The 23,636-nt window shown below is 41.2% G+C and overlaps 2 protein-coding genes across 3 annotated transcripts in view; both read left to right on the top strand.

Annotated features, from left to right (window-relative positions):
- Positions 1-2,818, top strand: part of FAM124A (family with sequence similarity 124 member A) — a 73,617-nt gene extending 70,799 nt beyond the window's left edge. The window contains exon 5 of the mRNA XM_051622678.1: positions 2,784-2,818. The gene's annotated coding sequence lies outside the window, so the exon portion shown is untranslated. The remainder of the gene's footprint in view (positions 1-2,783) is intronic.
- SERPINE3 (serpin family E member 3) lies at positions 2,790-23,462 on the top strand. 2 transcript variants are annotated; one of them, XM_051622712.1, is made up of 7 exons: positions 2,790-3,081; positions 7,081-7,314; positions 9,041-9,238; positions 14,262-14,460; positions 15,573-15,673; positions 18,647-18,733; positions 23,256-23,462. In XM_051622712.1, the coding sequence occupies exons 1-7, from the start codon at positions 2,823-2,825 to the stop codon at positions 23,381-23,383; spliced, it is 1,206 nt and encodes a 401-aa protein (XP_051478672.1). In that variant the 5' UTR covers positions 2,790-2,822; the 3' UTR covers positions 23,384-23,462. The 2 variants fall into 2 exon arrangements, with proteins under 2 accessions (XP_051478672.1, XP_051478662.1); XM_051622702.1 differs by lacking the exons at positions 15,573-15,673; positions 18,647-18,733 and having other exon boundaries at positions 23,256-23,393.
- The last annotated feature ends 174 nt before the right edge of the window (positions 23,463-23,636 follow it).

Here is a 23,636-nt window from a genome sequence, read left to right as displayed (position 1 = left end):
ATTTCCTTTTTTATTCATTATATGAAAATCCCACTTCTTATGGCTGCTTTGAACAGCATTGCTTCATTTTTAGTTTCTTACGTCCTCTCCCCTTGTCAGCAAACACTATTTTTGCTGCTAAGATTCCTCCACAGCTTTTCTTTCCTCAATCAGATGCAGAGACAGAGGGTTTGACACAAACACACCAGTTTCTACATCCCCTCTGTGATGACGTGTGAGCCAGAATATGTATTTTCTTCTTTCCCACAGAAACTATGCTGACCTACATCAAATTTAAAGTAGATCCAGTTTTCAACTACATCTTCCGTAGGTACTCACCTCAAATTGGAATAACAACATTGGCTTAATTTTTTGCCAGGTGGGAAGTGAATGTCAATTTTTGACAGTAATGCCTAAAACTTTCAAGGGCTCCCCATCTTTCTTCCAAATCTTCATAAATCCACAGGAGAGCATCAAGCAATGCATGGAGGAAATGTCTGATCAGGTTTGGAGTCTCTGGGAACATCACATCAATTCCAGCTGCACAGTCCTCACCAGCAATCAGAATTAATTTATGTATTGACAGCTCTGAGCCCTTTGATAAATCATTTGGTGGCCTCTGTTTCATTCCTTCTGAATACATGTCCAGTCCCGTGGACACTATTAATTATTACTTCAGCAGAGAGGTCATCATTCAGCAAAACTCAAACCCAAATGTAATTTTCAGTGTGAGGATTCTGCCACTGACATCCATGGCAAAAGCTCCTTTCCTGCCTATTGTACCAGATTGGGACTGGCCAGACTCTTGCCCTTCATCCACCCTAGCAGGAATGTGGTCTGAACTCCAGGATCCTGAGACAGACCCCAGTATCACTGTTGATTCTGTCATCTTCTCAAAAGAGCAAAAAGAGAGAAACAGCGTAAGTGGCGACAAAGGGAGGTGCATTGCTTCATGCTCATTTGGGAACTAATTCAATTGCATGGATGCTCCTTCCCCACTAAGGATGAAACAGCAGCACACAAGCACTATTTCATCATTTTAATGACCTTTCCCCCCTATGTTTTCTTTCCCAGTTGCAAAAGGAACATGTGTTGGAAAATAGCTAAGTGTATAGAGAATTTCGAACTCCATGAAGAGCAGTAAGCTGCTGGTTTACACACATTTTAAAGCCAAATCTTCACTTGCTTCAAGTGCCACTGTGAACCTGTGAAGCTGAACCTGTGAATATGACAGGCAGGACTCGATCCTGTTGCATGAAGAAAGCCATTAACAGCTGCAACTGCTTTTAAAGCAGTCTCAACCACAGCTCTTCTGCTTCTGGTTCATTCAAAGTGACCCCTTTCTCGTTCAGACTCCTTCAAGCCCACCCCTTTGTACTTTCTTTCCTCCTGGAAGCTAAAGAGTGAATGAAAATCTTGCCATTTGGGATGGCATTAAAAAAATAATGGCAAATAAAGACATTTTAATTGCATGGGATTTCTGAATAAGATTTCAAAGTGGGCAAAAAAAAAAAAAAAGCTGTGTGCCTGGTACACAGAGAGCCCTTTCTCTTCCCCTTTGTGGCGGAGGAATCAATGGAATTCAAATAAAAGAAGGAGGGGGGTGGGAAGAGAGATAGGAGATGCCTTGCTCAGTACCAGCAGGTCACAAGTCTCATGAGGCTCAAGCAGGGCATGCAAGGAAGTTGCTGACTGTATCTCCATGTGTACCTTTTTGTTCCTTGCCTTGGATTTGCTGGTCAGTGGCATGCTGCTTTGCCTGGCTCTCCATAGAGCTTGTAGCCTACAGGAATTTGGACAGAGTGGTACAGACATCGCCGACAGAGACTCTGATCACTGACTATCCCTTTAAATGCAGTCTCATGACTTAAGTCTTTTCTCCACTACCTATTAAAGAAGGAGACAAGACGTACATAGACAGCTTCCATTCAGGCACCCAGAAGGACACAGAAAGGCAAGACCATTTAACAGAGCTAACTGTGAGTAAATACAAGGCATTAGAGGTGTTCTCTAGAGCAAAGGGCATGGAGAAAGATTTGTGGGAAATCCTGAAGTGAAAGAAGGTGCAGTATTTTTAAAAATATACTTGCATACTATGTACAAAAGGCAAAATTTGGTAAAGAAAGCTGTTCTGTCATTTCTCCCATTATTCATTTAAAAATGAATGCTGAAGTGTCTCTTAATATGACATTGACCAATGCTTGATTTCCCATAAAAATCCAAAACAGTGATTTTGTGATGCAAGTGCTGGAGCCTTTTGCAAATACAACCTTTTTTCACTGGGGTAAATTTCATAAAAGGAATATCTGGGAGAGGAAATTTGAAGCCAGCCTTTTGCAGACTTGGATCTCAAGCCCAGCCTGACACCTCCAGTTAGATAGCTGCACCTCGCGAGGGGTGGCTTTCTTTCTGGGAGTGCTGGATGTGGCCCCTTTCTGCTGGAGACAGAAAGGAGCTGTGGGTGCTCAGCAGAATGCAGACAACACCAAAGTGTCCCATCATGCTTGCAGACAGCTAACTTTTAACCAAGAGGCTTTGTGTTTCCATGCGCTGTAATGACCAACAACCTACATGGTACAGCATTATGGAAAACTGGGGTTTTTTTAGTTATCAGAGTCATCAGCATGTCCCTACATATATATTTTTTATATATTTATGACAACAGCTATTGGGTAGACCTGGGCAAGTGTTTCAACAGTGATCATTACTATTTCAAGAGGTATCTTAACAATGACAGCAAGAGAAAGTTCCTCTGCCGGCTCAGCCTATTGCTTTCCTAAATGTATCTGTATTATTAATTGCAGGTATGATTAGCTGGTGGAGAGTGTTCTCAGCTTGCCTTCATGTTGCCCGTTTTCTTCTCTGCATTTATCCTGTCTGCCTGCTGCTTAACCAAAGGAAACAGCATCTCCTATGATGAGCTGAAAGAGCTGAAGACCCACTTTGCCATCAACCTCTATCGGCATGTATCTGAAGCAGAGAACAGAACCAACCTGGTACTCTCACCAGCAAGTGTGGCTGTTTCTTTGGAGCTTCTGCAGTTTGGAGCTCAAGGAAATACCTTTACAGAGCTACAGGATGCCCTAGGATACAACATTCATGGTAATGTACTGTTTAAAAAACATACTTCTTGTCTTACATTCTGCAATAAATTCACAGCTTTACTAAGGAGACAGGAATTGTGCACATCATACTAAAAGCTTCTGTCTTCTGTCTCACTGCCAGATGTAGCTTAGGAGTCTTTTCTTCATCTTTGATTGGTATCAACCAGACAAAGGAAACTCAAGGGAGTAGTTGATACGCATGTTAATATTCCTGTTTTTTCTTGATCACTGCTTACACTTTTACTGCACCAAAATACAACTACATCTAGAAGAGCCATTTCCATGAACAGCAGAATAGCTCCTGGTTTCCCAAGGGTTCATTGTGCCTGTTGTGTCCTGGCCTCCCTTGTGTCCTTTCTGGGGCAGCAGACAGTCATTTTCTCTCCTACCCCACTTACATTTCCTCTTCTATTCCACTAACAAATTTTATGAAACCTGTAGAAACTGTATTATCTTTGAGTCTTTGCACCTTTTTCTAATGTCATTACAATGGGCCAAAAAAGATGAAAAGCTGTTAGGAGACTGGTGAAGATGTACACTGACAGATGGATGGTGCAATTACTTCTTTCCCTGAAAGCAAGCTAAAACAAAACTCACTGGGAATCTGGAAGGGACATGGAAAAAGCAGATGTCTGAAAACCCAGCATTAAATCAGCTGAATTTAAGGATACGGTTTTCATTTTAGCTCTCGATTATCCTACCATCTCACATCACACATCACAAACTACTTCACCCTATGGGCACAATGCTTATGAAAAGCAGATGACTGCCTCATCTTCAAAATATGCAGCTTACATACAAGATTTATAAATAGGGATGACACCGCTCTTTCTCAGCATAAAATTAACTCGCAGTCTAAGAAAACTAGATATAAAACCTAAAGCCATTTCACTGGCCTGTGCTGTAACTTGTCTTAGTCACCCTTATCATGCTGAAGGGAGTCAAAACCAGCACAGCAGTAAGAGTGAACTCTGGCTGATACACACAGGTACTGCATGTCCTGACACAAGGACAGCACATCTATATTATGAGCAGTCCTGCCTATAAGACTCCTGTTTCTGTAAACTCAGTTGCATAATTTTAAACAACATTACTTCATACAAGGGTTATACCTTCCTTGACTCTTCTGGTCATTGGGGGCTCAGTTATTAAGAAAGAACCATAAGAATAATGTCGCACTATGAAAGATTAGTGCAGATCTCTGAACAAAATACAACGAAGAAGTGCACAGGCTGTTAATGACCTGCTGAGTTCTTTTGGGCTGCCTTACTTCTTCTCATGTGGCACATCATATCATGCAGCCTTTTTATCTCCATTTTAGTTGTCTGTGACACAAGCCACACGAGCTTTGGCTTTCAGTAGTATTAATTCATGACTGTGAATGTGTTCTATTGCTGTTGGTTATAACAGCACATTTCCTGTGATGGAGAAGGAAGCCACTTCCTCAAATGGTTTGAACCAAATAAATAAATCAAATACTTAGATCAAACTTCCTATGAGGTTAGTAAAACCAAATCATGCATACATGCACATCTGGTAAAATTACTTCTTCCATTTTGCATTAATGTTTCTGTTGGTCTATCTTAAACAATAATGAAGGATGTGGTTAAAACCTTAGCAGGCTGAAAACAATGAAAACATTGATGTTTCATTCACTATTCACACAGAATCGGCTCTTACATGCACTTGTAATCTTCTTTCAATGTTTGGAAAGGTTTGTTCACCTTTATTCTAGTACTAAGAAAAACAATGTATAAAGGGATGTCTCTCTAGATGGCACAGACACAATGACACCTTTTAAGATGTTTCTCCTTGCTATTCTATTTTATCTATGGCAGAGTAGATTTAAAGCTATTTTGGACTGTTTTCTGAGTAAGAATTCAGGACTTTGGTTAGCTAATAAGCACTTTGAGATTGACTGAAGTTACAAGCTCAGAATACCATACCTCCTGTTAACATCTGCTTCCAATTTACTGTCTTTGACTTCTCACATCCTCCAGAGAGCTTGCCAAATGCTCCCGCACTAATGCAAAACACACGAGAAAAGGACTTTGCACCTCAGACCGTGTGAGTTTTCGTCACATCTGTTCCAGGACTTCGATATTTTATCCCTTAAAGGGTAATAGATCTAAACTCTAATACCAAAATTCCCATAGGTAATTAGTCTTCCTGCAGGTTATTAAAAGAGCACTATTAGGTCAGAAAACACTCACTGGATCCTCAGGTGGTACAAATCGGTAGACATGTAACTCTCCCTTTACACCATCAAGAATCAGAACCAATGTAGCAGAAGTCTCCTGATGACCTGACTGGAAGATGAAGGTTCACAGAGATCCTGCCCTCAACCTGGCACTCAGCCTGGGACAGGTCAGTCCAGGAGGGATGGACTTCCCTGGTTAGCCACCTCAAACTGCCCATGTCCCAAGTGGCAGTCCAGCCTGACTTCCCTTCAGGCATCTGGATCCCTACACTCACAGGCATCTGGAGAAACTGGGTGATTCTTTCCTTTTCCTTTGACTCCCTTGAGTCAAAATGAAGATTTCCAGCCAGCCCACAATGGCAAGCCCAGCCATGACCATAGCAGAGTCAGATACCTGTGAGCTGTCCAGGGCACCCCAGGGCTTCAGGCCAAGACAGAGGAGCACATGAGCCAACTACAGCAGCCTGGAGAAGCAAGAGGCACAATACTGAGCCACCTCGGAGATGGTGGCCAGTAATTAATACACAACAGTGAGCTGCTGAGATTCCACACAGAAACTGGGACACTTGGTGAGGAAATCAGAAAGGTCCTGGAGGTCCTGCAGAACCAAGAGGCACTGATGTCTTGCTGAAAAAGAGCAGTGCTCTGGACATTTTCCAGTCCTAATGGAAAACTTATTTATCAAAGGAGGAACCTGTTCAAAATGTCTGGAAGCCAAGTGACAATCTCAACAAGACTTTTATTTGCTAGGCATAGGCAAGTCTTCTCCAAAGCACAACAAGGGATATGGAAAAGGGGCTGAGCCATGAACATGAAAAGTCTGAGGAGGTTTGACACAGAGTCCATGAACATAGTTCAGACTGGGTGCAAGTCCCAGGCCTTAGGTGGTCACCTCGGTATGAACCATCCCATCCCAAACCATTAAAACAAGCAAAATAATGACAGCCAGAAATGGCTGATAAATCTTCCTTTAGGAGAGCGTACTATAAACTTTGGGATTTTAAAAACACAGGATCCTCTAAATTTGCAGGACTCATGTTCCTCTTCATCTCACATCAGTCCTCTATCCATTACAGAAGCCACCACCATTGAACTACCATAAGCTCCCCAGGAAAAAGAGACTGGGGCACTATTCAGATATTTTCATCAGTGGAAAAAAATTGAGAATCCATTACTGAATTTTTTAATAACACTGAGCTTGTAATTGCTACATGCATTTTGGAAGATCAGAACATAATTTAAAAGGATCCTGGGAAATCAGAGAAATATGTGAAGTGATTAGGACACAATTCAGCAAGGACAACTACAAAATTCTGTATTTAGAAGGAATAATTCAAACTGGGAAAAACAAGTCAAAGAACAGTGTTTTTAGGAAAGGATCTGAGGGTTCTTAGGAATTAAAAAGATGAATGTTGAATGGGAAATATAACGGTACTTCAGAAAAAGCAGACGTTGTGGGTTGCATATAGTGAAGAGCCACTTGTAACATACATGAAGCAACCTATCAGTCAGCCCTGTTTAGCTTTGTCAAGGCTCATCTGCAATACTGGGCCAGTTTGGGGCACCACCCTTCAAGAAACAAAACAACACATGAGGACAGAGGGTAGCAGAGGCAGACAGACAGTCAGGGAGATGCCTTTCCTGGGGCTGGTGGCATTGATAATAGGAGACAGCAGTAATTCAGCATTGGCGTCTCAACCAGTCATAGCCAGAGCACTAAGTCTTACCAATGGGAACCCAGGGAGATTCCTCCCAAAAAACAATGTTCCTTATGAACCCCTCTCTCTTGCCTGGCAGATCAGAGTGTGCAGGATTTCTTGCAAGCAGCGTACAAAGGAGCGACCGACTCCAGCCAGGGCACGGTGGTCCAGCTGACATGTTCCTTCTTCGTGGATGCCAGCGTGGAGCTCTTACCCAGCTTCACTGCACATGCTGCACGCTGGGCAAACAGCAGCCTGCAGCAAACCAACTTCACTGACCCAAACAGAACCACTGCCCAGATACAAGGGTGGATCACTGGTCATCTGGGAGGTAACGTAACAGCCCACGAGAATGATTGCACGTGAACAAAATGTAAAATAGGTGTATTGAGAGAAACTGCATTTAACCAAGTACAAGGATTTTGCCACACTCAGTGTTGTCCAAACCAAGGCTGAGAGCCAGGAAACATAATCCTTGTGCTGATGCTCATTTCCAATGTGAGGAAAGAGCTGGAATAGGTCTGAATCTCTGAGTGTAAGTTCACAGTATTAAGCTGGTAACTGCTTGGCCTTGTTCCTCTAATTTTTAAAATGACATCCCTTTGCAGTGTTTCCAGCTTTAATGAGGAGCAGCCAAATTCCCCAGGGACCAAGTTCACTGTGTTGAATACTTCCATGCAGCTGTAGGGAATACGTGGGGCTGTAAGCTCAGCTGTCAGACTTTGAGTTCAAAAAGCCAAAATGGAAAATAAAAATAATTTACTTTCCACACAAGCAAGAAAAAAAAAATGAAATAACATTCTGTGTTAATGACAAAAAAATATTGGGAAAGCAAGACCTCAGGAGCAGCAGAGAAAATTAATCCCTGATTTGCCCCATCAATTTAAGTTATGTGAGTAACTTCAATTTGGCAGCCAACGTGTGAGGTGATGTCAAACGCACACATTAAAGCTACTATTGAAAAACAAATTTCCATCCTTCTCAAATGACCTGTTATAAGTGATCCAGCTTCAGGATAGGAAAGTATTGCTCTAGAATCAGGTACTGAAATGGAAGTTCAGATTGTGGTGCCCACATACATATCAATGAATTAAAAGTGGATCACGCTTTCAAAAATCTCTGAGATACTCAAAGCAGGATCAGCTGAATGGCCAAGTAAATAGGAGAGGGGGAGAATTAGGAGATGCGCTTCAATTGCCCCATTTACTTCATAAAGCAATCTGCAATTATTAATCCATTTCATGAGGGATTTCTGGTGCTAACAATGAACCACTCCAAGATACATGTGGGCACATGTAAGCTAGAAAAAGAGTTAGGGCCGGGGTATGGTGCTGAGCATGAGGCTGCTGTCATCCATGCTGTTCAGGGAGTAGCATGATCCTGGCACAGCTTTGGCCCTCAACATTGACCAACTCAAGATTGGTTCTGGGAAGAACACAAACTAACAGGCAACCCCGATGAGGCCTATGTAGCGGTGGGCAGGTGAAGCTGGAGGGTTTAACAGTGCCTTGTGAGTCGTGTCTCTTGACCTTAAAAACAGAGAGTGGTCCCAACTTGCTGTAATTACTCACATAGTCCTGGCCTTTAGGCCCAGGCAAGTCAAACCAGCATGTGCCCCCCTCCCCACCTCTTTTCACAGAATCATATAATTATAGAATGGTTTAAGTTGGAAGGGACCTTAAAGACCATCCAGTTCCAACTCCCTTGCATGGGCAGGGACATCTCCCACTAGATCAGGTTGCTCAGAGCCCCATCCAACCTGGACTTGAACACTTCCAGGGATGGAACTTCCACAATTTCCCTGGCCAACCTGTGCCAGTGTCTCACTACCCTCACACTAAAGGATTTCTTCCTAATGTTTATCCTAAATCTCCGCTATTCCAGTTTTAATCTATTACCTCTTGTTCTCTCACTACAAGCCCTTGTAAAAAGCCCTTGGAGGAAAGTTGCAGCTCAGTGGTGGGCCAAAGGACCACATCAGTATCCTCCTGACCAGGGCACCCTTCCATCCCTGCTTGGTGGAACCCTCTCAGCCCACACTCACACTTTCCTTGCAGATGGGGACCTGCATGACATGCCACTGGAGAGTGCTGTGTCACCGCTCAGCCAGGTCGCCCTGGTGAGCACTATGTACTTCAAAAGCATGTGGCAAAAGAAGTTTTCCTTTATGGATACCCAGATGTTGCCTTTTACCACGGCAGAAGGCTCAACCCTGAAAGTGCCCACAATGCATCACACAGCCGAAGTTAACTACGGTAACTGTCCTTGGTCCAGATTTGCTTTATCGTACAATGTGGAACAGTTTTATGTATTTCAGTTGCACAGCTACCACACTAAGAGATGTTATTTACCCAGCTTGGAGAAGTCTCAGAAGACATCCCATCAAATAAAGACACCACCTGGGCGACCAAATTGGCTCCTTAAATTCCCAGTCATAAAACAGTTCCTGGGTTAAACATGCTTCATAAAGTATCTACTAACTGCCTCATCCCTCATATACCAACACCTCCCAGCACTCCATAACCAACTTGTCAGCTGTAGCAAACAATCAAAAGGAACTAAGATAGCATGCCAGGAAAAGGGAACAGGAGAGACTGAGGGTACCACAGTCTACAGTGTCCTTTGCAATAGCATGAAATCTGTTGAATAAATTTGCCAAGGAAGGGGGGACCATAGGAAGCGCATCTGAAGCTGTGACGGAGGGGCAGTTAAGATGATAACTGTATCAAGCACCTACCAGCTTGATTTGTGAGGTGGGTAAGAAATTTCCTGGGCCTTCAGCCTAATCACTGTCCCTTGAGTGTGTGAGCACCAGCACTGCCCACCCATCCCTCCTCTCTCTGGTCACAGCCTCTCTGCAAGGATGTAGGGTAAAACTGCAAATCTTCAGGGCCAAATTCTGCAACAAAGGGGAGAGATTTTTTTCTGTCCCTTATATCTAGACAGTGAATGATCTCAGCCTGGGCTTAAACAGGACAAATATAGGTCAAACTTTTATTTGTGTAATATATGAATACAGCGTCTGCTCGTTTCAAAGGTTTGGACTCTGTGTGTTGCCAACAGAAGGACTCATGCTGTAGGCTTAAATTTCTACCATCAGGAATTCTGCCATTTAGCTCTACAATCTCTTTCAAAATATAAAAAACTTTTTTCCCTTCAACCCTAAATTTCAGAACTGCACTTGAATAAAAACCTTCCTAATTTAAAGTCTAAATATTTTTCAAGTCCAGTTTCTATCTCTTCATATTTTGTCAGCTTTATCCTTTAAGTTAAATAGTTCCTTTTCAGCCTTGATTTTTACTCCCAAATGTATTTGTGAGTCACCAAGTTGCCTCTCAGTTTCCTGTTAGCTAAGCTGAAGATGCCAGGCTCTTCTCAACTACTCAAAAAACAGGTACTCCAATTCTCTACTGGTCCTTTTCTGCATTTTTTTCCAATTTAAATTCATCTTTCTTGAAAAGAAGTGACCAGGCATGTACATAATACTTTTAATGAGGCCATATACATGTTCTATAAAAAGCTCTTAGTATTTCTGTCACTTGCTAAAAATACCTGTGTAGTGCACTGCAGAATCAGCTCAGGGTGGTTGCTCAAGGTTGACCCCACATGGGCCTCTTTTCTTTTTACATTTTTTCCTAGCTGATGAGTCCTAGCTGAATCAAGGGTAGGGAAATCTCGATGGGTAAGTACCTTTTTTTTGTTGTTTTTGAACCATCATTCAATTTCTAGCACTCAAATCATCACGGTAACCTCATTGTTTGATGGAAGTCTTGAGGGTTGGCAATACTTTGGAAAGTCACTGGTAACCTCTCTTCAACTTGGGAGTTTGTCTTTTAACTTAGCTCATTGTTTGTTCACTAGGATCTACCCAAAGTTGCAGTTTATCTCCCTGTTTGCCTTTGTGACTTGATTATTCTTTTCTCCAGAGTATGCTCTAAAACATCTCAAACAAAGACCTAAAATTTCTCAGATCACTTTCTTTTCTTTAGAAATGTACTCCTGTTTTCCAGTCATGGGAAAAAACTGAATATATAGTCTATTTTTAAAGTATTTTCTGAACAACTCGCAATTCCACATCCAAGTTCTTTTCACATTCTGGGGTAGGGAACATCCAGGCCCCAGATCATTATTTATGTCTCCCAAGTTGTTTAGACTTTGTTTATGTCTCTTCTATTGTAACACCTCCTGTTCTTTTCTCCTTTCCACTAGGAACCTCACCATTATCCTTTGCTAAATCATCAGATTATTTCTTTCCCATTAGGACCAGCAAATAATGGAGATGAAGAAAAAAAAACCAACCATTTCACAGTGTTCTGCAGCACCCTTCTCTCTTCCTTTTTCTGTTGTTTATATGGCTAAAACATTTTCCTTTTCTGTGGAAGTCATATCAACCAGGCAGTCGGCAGCTTCTTATTTCTGTGCCTTTTTATCTCTGAATCATAATTCACCTGTCTAAGGAATCACTTTTTACCCCCTTTGTGACTTTTCACTCTTCGTCCTGTCTGTAACATCTTTCTTTATGGTGTTTCTTCTTCCAGAACATCTGTAGTGTATCCACCACACTTTTTCCTCCTGCTGGGACCACCACTTCCTGAGGATCTTCACACCTCTGACTTTGAGTACTCCCATCCTCTTTACACATGAATCTTTCATAAGTGAATTGAATTTACTGAGGAGTACAGACTTCCCCTTTCCAAACCCCTACACACCTTATCAGCCTTGTTGAGCAACTTAACCTACTACATCAACTCATGATCTTTCAGCCCTGGTTGATTTTGTATCACCAGCTCACTGCAGGGGCTTTGCTGCTGGTGCTATCTGGAATAGCCTCACCCTTCATTGCTTTACAAGCTATTCAGGTAAACAAACAGGTTTCTTGGGACTAGCACACACCTATTAGCTCAGGAACAGTCCTTTTATCCAACCTTTTTCTTTTAGCAGAATGAGATAAAAGAAATAAGAGGCCTAAAACTACCAAAGGCTGAGGGCTGTAAGTTCTTATACAAATGGAGATCTTGAGTAAAACACAGTGACCAGAAATTTAGCAGCTGAGCTTCACTGACTGACAGATTTGCTCCTGAGCCCTTGCAAACCTGATGTGACATTGCAATCGTGTTGTGCCTGTCTGACCATTTGCCTAAACAGAAGAACTTTACCCTATGGTCCTTAGGTAGGTACCTGGTGTGTTACATGTTTGCACAGTAAAGGATAGTTAGTCAAAATACTGGGATTACCTTTTCTTCCAACCTGAAATGTGTGAGCTCTCTGCAGCTGCAGAGACTCTTGAGGAAAGGCAAAATTAAAGGGATCATTTAAAATTTGCTGACTGTAAGATTTCATAGAATCAGTTCAGACTAGAATTGAAATCAGTCAGTATAACTGCTAGAAACATTTTTTAGAAATCAGTTTGAAATTAATACAAAAGACTGGTTTGGTACAACAAAACAGAGGCATGAGATAACTTTCTTTCATTATTAAATGATAGCAGCTGTCTCCCATCAGGACAGAGAACAGAGAGTGAGAAAGATTAGCTGTAGCCTGTTATTGATCACAGCATTTACCACATTGTTTATCCTTTTAACATGGCCAGGCAGAACAAATCAGCCTGGGGACAATTAACTCTACTCTAAGAAAATGTCAACATTACTATTTACACATGCCTTTTAAACACTGCAGCTATTTTACATATTCATTGTTTTCCAAGCAATTTGTTAACTGTATTTGACTAGTGATTTACCATATATATAATCCTTCTGGGATGATGCTCAAAATCAGTTCAAGTAGAGAAGGCTGAATGTTCCAACTCAATAATATTAATTCTTTGATTTTCTTTCTAATAAGAACTGCATATCCTCTGTGCATAAAGTGCTGACTTCAAAATATCAGTATGCCCAGAAATTTAACCACTCAAGTGCAGTGCACTACAAATGGAAATCCTCCCTGCTTCCCCTTTACAAACCAGGTCTTCTCCCAGCAAAGTGATCCATGTGCTGGGAGGTGGTTTTAACAGCATAATTCCCCCTCCACATCACATGGTGGGAGGGCTAATCTAAAAGACTAAAATTTAATCTAGCAGAATAATCAGCATTTAATGAATCCTCTCTAATCCAAATCTGCAAAACTAACAAATGTCATACACTAAACACTTGAGACATCCTACAACTCTGTATTTATTGGCAAATATTTAGGTGTTATGAACATCAGCTAACTGTATTCTGTTATTTATAATTCCTGACTCAATAAGCATGAATATCTACCCTTGAAGATACAACTAGTACAGCTGGGTGAAGAGGGAATGGTTTCAGTATTTTTGACAGCCTGTGGCAACAGCAACAATAAGCCACTTTCTTGGGACTTGTATTTAACTCCTGGCCTGCTGACTATGGTTGAAATGCTATTTATTGGATTAGCAGATAAAAAAATGAGGAAGTAAAATTGTGGGAATTTAATCAGTTCTACTGTATAACAGAGCCCATTAGAAATGCCTGGTTAATTATTCTTCAAAATATGGAATTAAAATGGTACTTTTAAATTGCTGTTACAAACTGTTGCATAACCAACTACACGTCTGGAAGCCCCACCAGCTTTTAATTTTGAGACCAGTTTTTATAACCTTCATCTGATTTTGATGGGTCTTTCTGCCTAGTTTTTAAAAAAATAAGAAATTTGGTGCTTAAGTAAGTGTAAGCCTAATCATTGTTTAGTGTAACCATTTGCTTCTTGAAATAAGGTTAAAACTTATTTTTAATGGTAGTGAAGATGGAAACATGAGGTAGATTTCAGTTAATTAAACAGGACACTTCATTTAGGTTTTGTAATTTCTATCAGTAGTGATTTTTTTTAGCAAAAGATATTAGAAAAATTAAGTTTATTCAAAGAATAAGCATTGCAGAAACGGTCACCATAAAGTTACTGTCATTGCCTTGGTGATGGTCTTTTAAACTTTGAGTAAGGAGGACAGCTACTATATGAGAAAAGAATAAAATATCCATACTTTGTTGAGGCAGTGCTTCAGGTGCTATTACTGTCATTGGTATTTTTCTACATGTATATATAATCCCTATATATGTATGTATCACACAATCAGCTGTTCAGGTGAGCCTGAGTTGTGAGTTAAAAGCAACCTGAGGTGGCTGCAAATGTCCATGTGTTGGAGACAGCCCCTTATATCCCATCACCACTGTTCCGAACTGTCTGCTCACTCAGGCTTGGGTTGTGGGTTTGGAGGATTTTTCCTGCTTGAATGATGATATAAGTTCTGTATTTGACAACTTCCAGGTCAATTCCAGACTGCAGCTCTGGAGGCTTTCACTGTGGTTGAGTTACCTTACCTGGGGGAGAAACTCAGCATGTTCCTAGTGCTTCCCAGCCACAAAAGAACACCTTTGTCCCAGATTGAGCTTCACCTTTCTGCTAAAACCATAACCCTCTGGGCCAACAGCTTAAAAAGAATCAAGATGGACATTTTTCTGCCTAGGTAAGCAATATTATATTCCGTGTTGGCTTGACTACCTCAGTTGTCATAATTCTGTGTGATAAGATCAACATGTGCATTGTATGAGAAAAAAACTGAATTAGATACCTTCAGTTTTGTCATTAGATACCTTCAGTTTTGTCATTCATCACACTATCAGAAAAGCTCTTATTCTTTCTTAAGCCATGAAGAGGTGATCTGGGAATACCAAATCTTTCCAAAATTCTCCATGCTGTTTTAAAAAAACAAGTATTTCCATCAGTCCTACAGCTTTTACTAAAAAGTTGCTTGGAGTATAACAATCCATTAAAGGTCTGAAAAGAGACAAACATTCCTGGCCTTTTTCCACTCTCTGTTCTCTTTGCTTAAGGAACAGTAAGGATATAAACTTTAAAAAAAAAAACCCACAACAGTTTATTTTTACAGCTTGCTAGTATACTACAAAAGCACACTACAAAGAACTTGGGGCCCCCCACCACTCATACCCATCATACCCATCTTTCTGTGCACAAAGCAAGTTTCAGCCCTCTGTTTTCCACTTTAGTCACTTGCTGTTTTTAGCAAATTCACACATCCTGGCAGTATTTTCTATCAGCTAGATAGAAATGAAATTAACTCAAACGAAGTTCCTAGCAGGAGGTATCAGGTGCAGGAGGCTGTACCTATTTTGTGGCTGTACGTATTGTATGGATCTGCACTGGAAGGCTTCATTACGCATCTCTTACAATGCTCTTAGCAAAGCACTGAAGAACAATTTGTACATCAATATTCTCTTTCTCCAAGGTGATATTTTGAAAAGGTTTCAAAGTGCTCTTTGCTACATCCAAAAAGGCTGTTAAAAAGGGGACTTTTGGGGAAATAGAGAGTTAAAGTGTCAAGAAGACTGAGATGCAGCCTCATTGCAACGGGTGGAGAAGAGGGATTCCTCCTGTTAACACTCTCAGGTGAAGATGAGTCCCTTTTCTGCAAAGTACACTTAATCAGATGAAAGATATTGGGCTCATACAGAAATGGATGAAATGCAAAGGCTTGAAATAAATTGCACCTGTTCCACCTTTTAGCTCTATGAAACTACTAATAGCGCATTTAAATAAAATCTATCATATTAATTTCAGGTTCAGTATTCAAAGCCTTTTTGACCTAAAGACAGTTTTTTCTGCCTTGGGAATTAGAGATGCATTTGACCCCATCACTGCTAATTTTAAAGGTATTTCAGGTAAGAGGCTCAACTGAATAAAATGATCACTGACCCAATCATGTAGTCTCTTATATTTGAATGATTCAGTAGACCTGAGGCTTCTGAATTGATTGTACTTCTTCATCTGTGAAATTCTAAAATACAATTCACACTCAACTATTCTGCTTTATTATTGGCAATTGTATTTTGAGCTATTGCTCTGTAGGAAAGAAGAATCTGAAAGGGACAGGGTTGGTTTTGGTCTTGCTTTATATTTTTTTTCTTTTCTTCTCTTTTCTTTCTTTAAACCTAAAACTGTGAAGACACCACAGGTCTGGAAAATGGTTATTTATTCAGAAATTTAGGATACTTTTGTTAAAACTTGCATTCCTAATGGTATTTTTAAGTAGTTCTCTAACAGTTAGAGATGCTGGTCCAACTGCAGACACCACAAAAAATATTGGCACAAGCAATATTGGGAAATACTCGTACTGTGTTGTTTTACTAATCCAGTGACCAGTGGACAAAATTATATTTTCCCTTTGCTAATATATTAGTGTTATGATTGTAAAGTGTCTTGGTTTTGGAATTTTTTTGAAATTATCCTGCTCCTTGGAAAATGTTTATCCCTATTTATTAATGAGTACTAAACCAATTCAAATTATCTTATTATTATTATTTATTTTCTTTTACCACTTTCAGCAACACAAATAAATTCAATTTAGTAATTTCTGCTCCTAGCAAAGACTCAGAGTGGTAGCTGCTCTTAGAGATGCAGAGAGTTCATGCAGTTCTTGTGTGTGAGTAAATAAATGGAGGTATGACAAGAAGAAATTCCTTCAGTTTAGACAGACCAGCTTTTAAAGAAAATTTGCTTTTCTGGGACCAACCTCAGAAGGCACATTACTTAGGGGTTTTTTTATACCTGTTTTACAATTGAACACAGCATTTTTTTAATCACAGTACATATGTCAGACTGGAGAGAGGTGTACATTAAAAACAATTTGTTACTGACCATTTATTTGTTAAAGCCTGCTGCTCTGTCTATTGCAAACAAATGTTAATACAGTGATAAAGCACACAAGGATGCATTTTATAAAGTTAATATCTATTTAGACAACATAAATACTTTGAGGAATTTAACTCCATCACAAACAGTCTCATTTAGCAGCTTCTTTCCTGTGCAACTTAGCTTTCTGCTTCACATTATACAGGGTAAGGCTTGTAGAAGTATTTGATCCTGTCTGTGGTGGCATTATGGATTCAAAGATATGTTGAGGCCCTTCTCAGCTCTACTCTTACATTAGTCAGTTAAGTATCACAATAGTAGGGTTATAACTATGATGGCCTAAGAGGTACACAATGCAGAGTTTATAAGAAAGGTTTATCTTTTATTTAACCAATAAAAACAGTTGGAAAAAGAACAGATTTATCTAACGCTTAAAAAATCTGCCTCTCCTCTAACCTAGATGTTTGACTAGAGACAATTAACATAGTAAATAAAATGCACTTCCAGTATTTACTGATTTTCACTTTGTGTCAGGCTCAATCCTCATACTCAGACAAAATGAAAAGACCTCTCAGCCTTCCCCATGTTCTGCTCTCTGCAGTCAGCTGAAGAGAAGAGAACTTGTAACACTCTCCCTGATATCCTTCTAAATTTTTTCCAAGCTCCATTTTATATCACAGTCCCATCACTTCTTCCTGTTGTGTTTTTTTTTTTTGCAAGTTCTCTTCCAACAGGTCCTAGTCCAGTATTCACTCACTGTCCCCACTATCTTAATTAGTTTATACTCTCACCATGTAACCTTACTTTCCACCAAAGCCTGGGAGACCTCTTGAACTAGTAATTCATAGTGGGAAAACAGTCATAAAGACAAAAGGACAGGTAAACATGGGTAGAAATGAGAGAAAAGAGGGTATTCACAATGATGATTTAAGGCTCCCTGAAAAATCCCTCTGTAGTCAGAAGCAGTCAAATGTGTGCATTCCTTCTCACGCTGGCAAGGGACCTGCCTCCCTCTGTCTGCAGTACAGAGATCTAAGATACACTGTCTTCCCTAGACTAAAGTAGCCAGATGTCACCTTTCTTGTGTGTTATCTCACTCTCAAGATGTTCCTATATTGTGTCAAAGTGGTGCTCTTCTGTAGCCTGAGCCCAACTCCCACCACTCGACATCAGTGGAAATGGGCCAGACTGCCTGGGTCCATCATCAGAAACAAGAGGACACCTCACAGCTCTTCCAGGTTTACACCAATAGAAACATAGTCAAGCTCTTGTCAATCCCCCTCCTCCTGACTAGAAAGCAGATCTGAATGAAGAGCCACCAATAGCAGAACTGCCTTTAAGCAGAAAAACATTCCAACTTCTAGATACTTTTCTAAGAACTTCACTGCTCGACTGAAAGTGGGATCCACATTTCACATAGAAGTCAGAGGCACTTGACACTGGACATGTTCAGGCAGATAGATGCAAGACACACATGAGTGTTTTAGCTTATTCTCCAAATTGCCTGCACATAAGGTCACCCTGGTCCCAAAGCAGTGTAGTCATGTTATCTCAGCTACGTGCAGAGTAAAAAGTCCTTAATAACAAGCCAGCTTAGATGTTCAGACTGTCTATGCTCACCCATATTAGGCACACGTGCGAAAAATCAGGAGCTGAGTCAAAATTAGAACTGAGGATCCTTTAATGCAGAAGCCAGAAGCAGAAAAAGCAACTGAAAGGCAGGTTTATACTGTGCTGTCTTTCTGAACAGGCTGTGGTGAAGGAACCAATGGAAGGAATTTGCAGCAGAAAAAAAGCTAATGTGACATGTACTGCATTCAGTATGCTGCCACTGAATTAGTTGCCCAGGAGAAATATCTAACAGTTAAGTCATCCTTAGATTCTGCAGAAAAAAAAAGGTAGCAGTATTGCCAATTAAGGAGGGGGGGGGGGAAAGTGTTCACAACGGAATTCAGAAAATAACTGTTAATATTAATTTCTGGGTTGTGGGGTTTTTTTTGCAGAGCAAGGTAGTCTTTATATTTCGGAAGCTATTCACAGAGCAGAGATTGAAGTAACAGAAGATGGTACAAAGGCATCAGGAGCTACAGGTAAATCAAATATACAAACATTTACTCTTCACTTCTGAGGATTATCTTTCTTTAAAAAGAACCACACACACACAAAACCCCAAACAAACAAAGTAAAAAAAATAATGAAACATGGTAGCATTTAAATGCATGCCTAAACTAAATTTAAACTTTTATATATAACAGACTTCCATTGTACCTTTGTAATTGTTCATAAGAACTCAAACTCTTCCCTTTCCATGTTTGATCTTAGACTAATGTATAAAGACTCAAATGAAAACCAACCTTACCTCCCAGGGAAAGTCCAGTTCAAGGAAATAGAGCACTTCTTTTCTTTCTGTTGGTCAAATCTCTCTCCTAAGATTGTAAGAGCAAAGAATGAAGAGGTTGCTAATGTTTTGTCCATAGCTCCTGAATCTCTATGGGGTATGCGTCTGAAGATGTCCTCTTTGGTAGCATTGAAGGTGATGACAGGGAAGTTTTGTCTTCATAAAAACAAAGACAACCTTGTTTCTTATGTGAACTTTGTGCTTAGTCATTTCTGCTAGCAGATCATTTCCATGTGAGCAGCTGGAACTGGCTGACTGGGGAGATTGAGAGTAAAATCTCAGTTGTGGACTAGAGAGTCAATAAATGACCTTCACAAGCTGAATGACATCTCAATAGAAATCCTCCATCACAACTTACATAAAACAAGGGATCTTTTTGAAAGAGTGTCATGGGATAACATCCTGGAGAGAAGAGGGGCACATGAAAGCTGGTTGATATTTAAGGATCACCTTCTCAAGGTCCAAGAGTGATGCATCCCAACTAAGAGAAAGTCAGGTAAAAGCTCCAGAAGGCTGGTGTAGATGAGCAAGCAGCTCCTAGAGAAGCTCAATCTGAAGAAGGAAGCATACAGGGGGTGGAAGCTGGGACAGGTATCCTGGGAGGATTACAGAGAGGTTGTCCAAGCATCTAGAGATCAGGTTAGGAAAGCCAAATCCCAGATGGAATTAAATCTCACCAAGGATGTAAAGAACAATAATAAAAGCTTCTATAGGTATGTTGGGGATAAAAGGAGAACCAAGGAAAACGTAGGCCTTCTCCTGAAAGATACAGGAGACATAGCTATGCAGGATACTGAGAAGGCTGAGGTTCTCAATTACTACTTTGCATCAGTCTTCTCTGGCAAGTGCTCCAGCCTAATCACAAAGGCCACAGCAGGTGAAAGCAGGGACTAGGAGAATGAAGCACCCCCCACTGTAGTAGAAGAACAGGTTCATGACCATCTAAAGAACCTGAAAGCGCACAAGTTTATGGGATCTGATAGGGTCCATCCATGGGTCCTCTGTTCATCATATTTGAGAGATCATGGTGATCTGGTAATGTTCCTGCTGGTTGGAAAAAAGGTCACACAGCCCCTATTTTTAGAAAGGGGAAAAAGGAAGACCTGGGAACTACAGGCTGGTCAGTCTCGTCTCTGTATCCAGCAAGATCGTGAAACAGATCCTCCTGGAAAATCTGCTGGGACACATGGAAAATAGAGAGGTGATTGGTGACAGCCAATATGGCTTCACTAAGGACAAATCATGCCTGACCAATTTGGTGCCCTTCTACAACAAGGCTAGAGAGATGGTGGATGGTGGCAGAGCAACAGACATAGTCTATCTGGATTTGTGCAAGGCACTTGACACTGTCCCACATGACATTCTGGTCTCCAAACTGACAAGATATGGGATTTGACAGATGGACCACTCAGTGGATAGGTAATGGGCTCCATGGTCACACCCAGAGAGTTGTGGTCAATGGCTCAATGTCCAAATGGAGGCAGGTGACGAGTGGTGTCCCTCAGGGGTCAGTAGTGGGGCCAGTGCTGTTCAACATCTTTGTTGGAGACATGGACAGTGGGATTGAGTCTATCCTCAGCAAGTTTGCTGACAATACCAAGCTGTGTGGTGTGGTTGACACCCTAGAGGGAAGCGAGGCCATCCAGAGGGACCTTGACAGGCTGGAGAGCTGGGCCAGTGCCAACCTCATGAAGTTCAACAAGGCCAAGTGCAAGGTCCTGCACCTGGGTCAGCACAACCCCAGGCACAAATACAGGCTGGGGGGAGAATGGCTGGAGAGCAGCCCTGAGGAGAAGGACTTGGAGGTGGTAGTTGATGAGAAGCTCGACATGAGCCGCCAGTGTGCACTGGAGCCCAGAGAGCAACTGCATCCTGGGCTGCATCAAAAGAAGTGTGGCCAGCAGGGCCAGGGAGGGGATTCTGCCCCTCTACTCTGCTCTGGTGAGACCCCACCTGGAATACTGTGAACAGTTCTGGTGCCCTCAGCACAGGAAATACATGGAGCTGTTGGAAAGGGTCCAGGGAAGGGCCACAAAAATGATCAAAGGGCTGGAGCACCTCTGCTATGAAGACAGGCTAAGAAAATTGGGGCTGTTCAGCCTGGAGAAGAGAAGGCTCCAAGGAGAAATCATGGCAGCTTTCCAGCACCTGAGGGGGTACAGGAAAGCTGGGGAGGGGCTTTTCACCAAAGAGGACAGTGATAGGACAAAGGGTAATGTTTTTAAGCTGAAAGAGGGGAGATTTAGGTCAGACATCAGGAAGAAGTTCTTCACCATGAGGGTAGTAAGGTGCTGGAATAGGCTGCTCAGGGAAGTTGTGGAAGCCCCCTCCCTGGAGGTGTTTAAGGCCAGGCTGGATGAGGCTTGTGCAGCCTGGTCTAGTGGGAGGTGTCCCTGCTCATGGCAGGGAGGTTGGAACCTGATGATCTTTAAGGTCCCTTCCAACCTTAACAATTCTTCAATTCTGTTAACTAAAATTACCTTGCTCTGCAACACCTTTTTTTTTTTTTCCCCGTCACACAAGCTTTATATCAAAGGCAGCCTCTGCTTTTTTTGTTTCCCTCTGCAACCCTCAGATGCTTCAGAAATGCTACAAGTCAGTGTGGAAGGCAGCAGTATGGAAGGCAGCAGCAGCCCTAGACCCCTGCATGAATTATGTAGGCATCACTGCTGCTGCTTTTCTTCAGAAGCTGATCGTGTGGCTCAAGATGTTCAAACATCAGCACAGGGAAGGATGAATGTTAACCACATTTTGCCTTTCTGCTTCCCTGGGCTGTGCTGACTGTAGATGTGCTCCACATGCACATTGCAAACACTCGTGGTTCTTGACAGCAGACCGGAGCAGTATCTGGGTCTTTCCCATTTCTCCTCCTTGCCCTCCTTCCCTTCAGCAAGAAATCCAACCAGCACGTAGAGAAAGCAGGGAGTGCATTGTACTGTGGTGCTCACGATGTTGGGCTGACCTGTGAAGAGCACTGCAGACATCCCATGGTCATGATGCTAAAAGGAACCCAAGCACACCTGATCTGGTGTAGCATTCCCCTGGCAGCAACTCTGAATAAGGCACATCTTCTCTATATGTGGGTGTACAGTGAAAGTTTGGACATAAACAAGTTAACCTTGCTGTACAGTTTTACATTTTATGACAATTTGCATCTCTGCTAGGGCACAAATATTTTTCATCTTTTTTCTGGCAATTTCCATAAAAAATAAAAGCTTTTAGGTGGCTTCAATTACATACCAAAGACTAAGGGTACTAGCAACCAGACATCAGAGCTTTACCCCATTGAAACCAATGTCATAACCTCCCTTAACTCCAGCCGGACCTAGCTAAGAAGCTGATTTTTAAAAAGGTATAATTATGTTTATTGCTTACTTTAAAAGCTCTGGATCTAGTCACTTGAAAGCTAAAGTAGGCAGGTTTTGTTAGAAGCACTGAAATAGTACCCCTCAAACTAGTTTTACTGAGTCTTACTTGAATCTTCTGTTGCATTCCATTGTTGTAACTGCTCATTTAAAAAAAAAAAAATTCCAAATCTGTTTTTTTTTTTTAGTATTGGGCTGGGTTTTTTTTGTTGTGTTGTTTTCTTGGGTTTTTTTTTACAACTTATTGTAAATACCATATAGCAACAAAGAAGAATTTATTGAAATAAGACATACTTGCATAATTGCTGAACCATCATAATTCTTCTTTATTTAATCTAATAATTAACCCACAGCCAGAGATGAGGACAAGTCATAAATTGAGATTAAGGCTACTTAGGTTTTGTTGAGAGCCTGGACAGAGAAATATCAGGATAATGCAGATATGTCTCTGCTCTTTGTCTCCCATCTAGAAAAGAGACTACAATTCTACCTTGCTTATCTTTTTTCTGTGAGCAGCAGAGCTAGGAATGGGCTAACGAGTCGGGCAATAGCACGGTATGACTCGAGCAGACTGAAGGCTGTGACGACAACAACAGATGTATTACCTTTAAAAATCAAAAGGCAGAGCGACTCTCTTCAGCAGCAAAGTACACACGTATCATCTGCATCTAGTCTCACGACACTTGCTCATTCACCTAGACCCATCTTGGATAAAACCGTCGTTTTTATTCTTAAAGCAAAGGAGCAACTCAGAACTTACAGTACTAAGCACCGGAGCTAGAGGGCACTGCATAAAAGACGGAAAGAAAATGGACACGTTTTACTAATGTTTTCTTCGTTGCATTACAGCAATGGTGTTACTAAAGAGATCCCGAACACCAACCTTCAAAGCAGACAGACCATTCACGTTTTTCCTGAGACAAGCCAACACAGGTAGGCAGGCTCTCTGCTTCAGCAGTAGAACCTTTCACAAGTAACACTGAAACCAGTAAGAAGTTCTTTGTAAATAACATACCATTTCTCCAGTGCAAGAGATTCAAACCACCATAAAAACAGTGGGTTTAAGGGTTCTTAAGCATAAAGAATACAGTTTAATTTCTTAAAAAAGAAGTCGTGATAGTCACAGAAGTCAGGGAAGGCAAATTATCCTCTTTTACCTACCTGCAATGTATGTGCAAAAACATTTTTAGCATATAGGCACTAAAAGTATTTTATAGATCTTAAATGCCC

The sequence above is a fragment of the Apus apus genome, chromosome 1 (genome assembly GCF_020740795.1).
Source record: "Apus apus isolate bApuApu2 chromosome 1, bApuApu2.pri.cur, whole genome shotgun sequence".
NCBI classification, from domain to species: Eukaryota; Metazoa; Chordata; class Aves; order Apodiformes; family Apodidae; genus Apus; species Apus apus.
This window is presented reverse-complemented; position numbering and strand designations above follow the sequence as displayed.

Coding starts and splice junctions, on each gene's coding strand:
- SERPINE3 (XM_051622712.1), top strand. CDS start 2,823: ATGTTGCCCGTTTTCTTCTCTGCATTTATCCTGTCTGCCTGCTGCTTA. Junction 7,315..9,040: donor GATCACTGGTCATCTGGGAG/GTAACGTAACAG, acceptor CTTTCCTTGCAG/ATGGGGACCTGCATGACATG. Junction 15,674..18,646: donor TAATTTTAAAGGTATTTCAG/GTAAGAGGCTCA, acceptor TTTTTTTTGCAG/AGCAAGGTAGTCTTTATATT.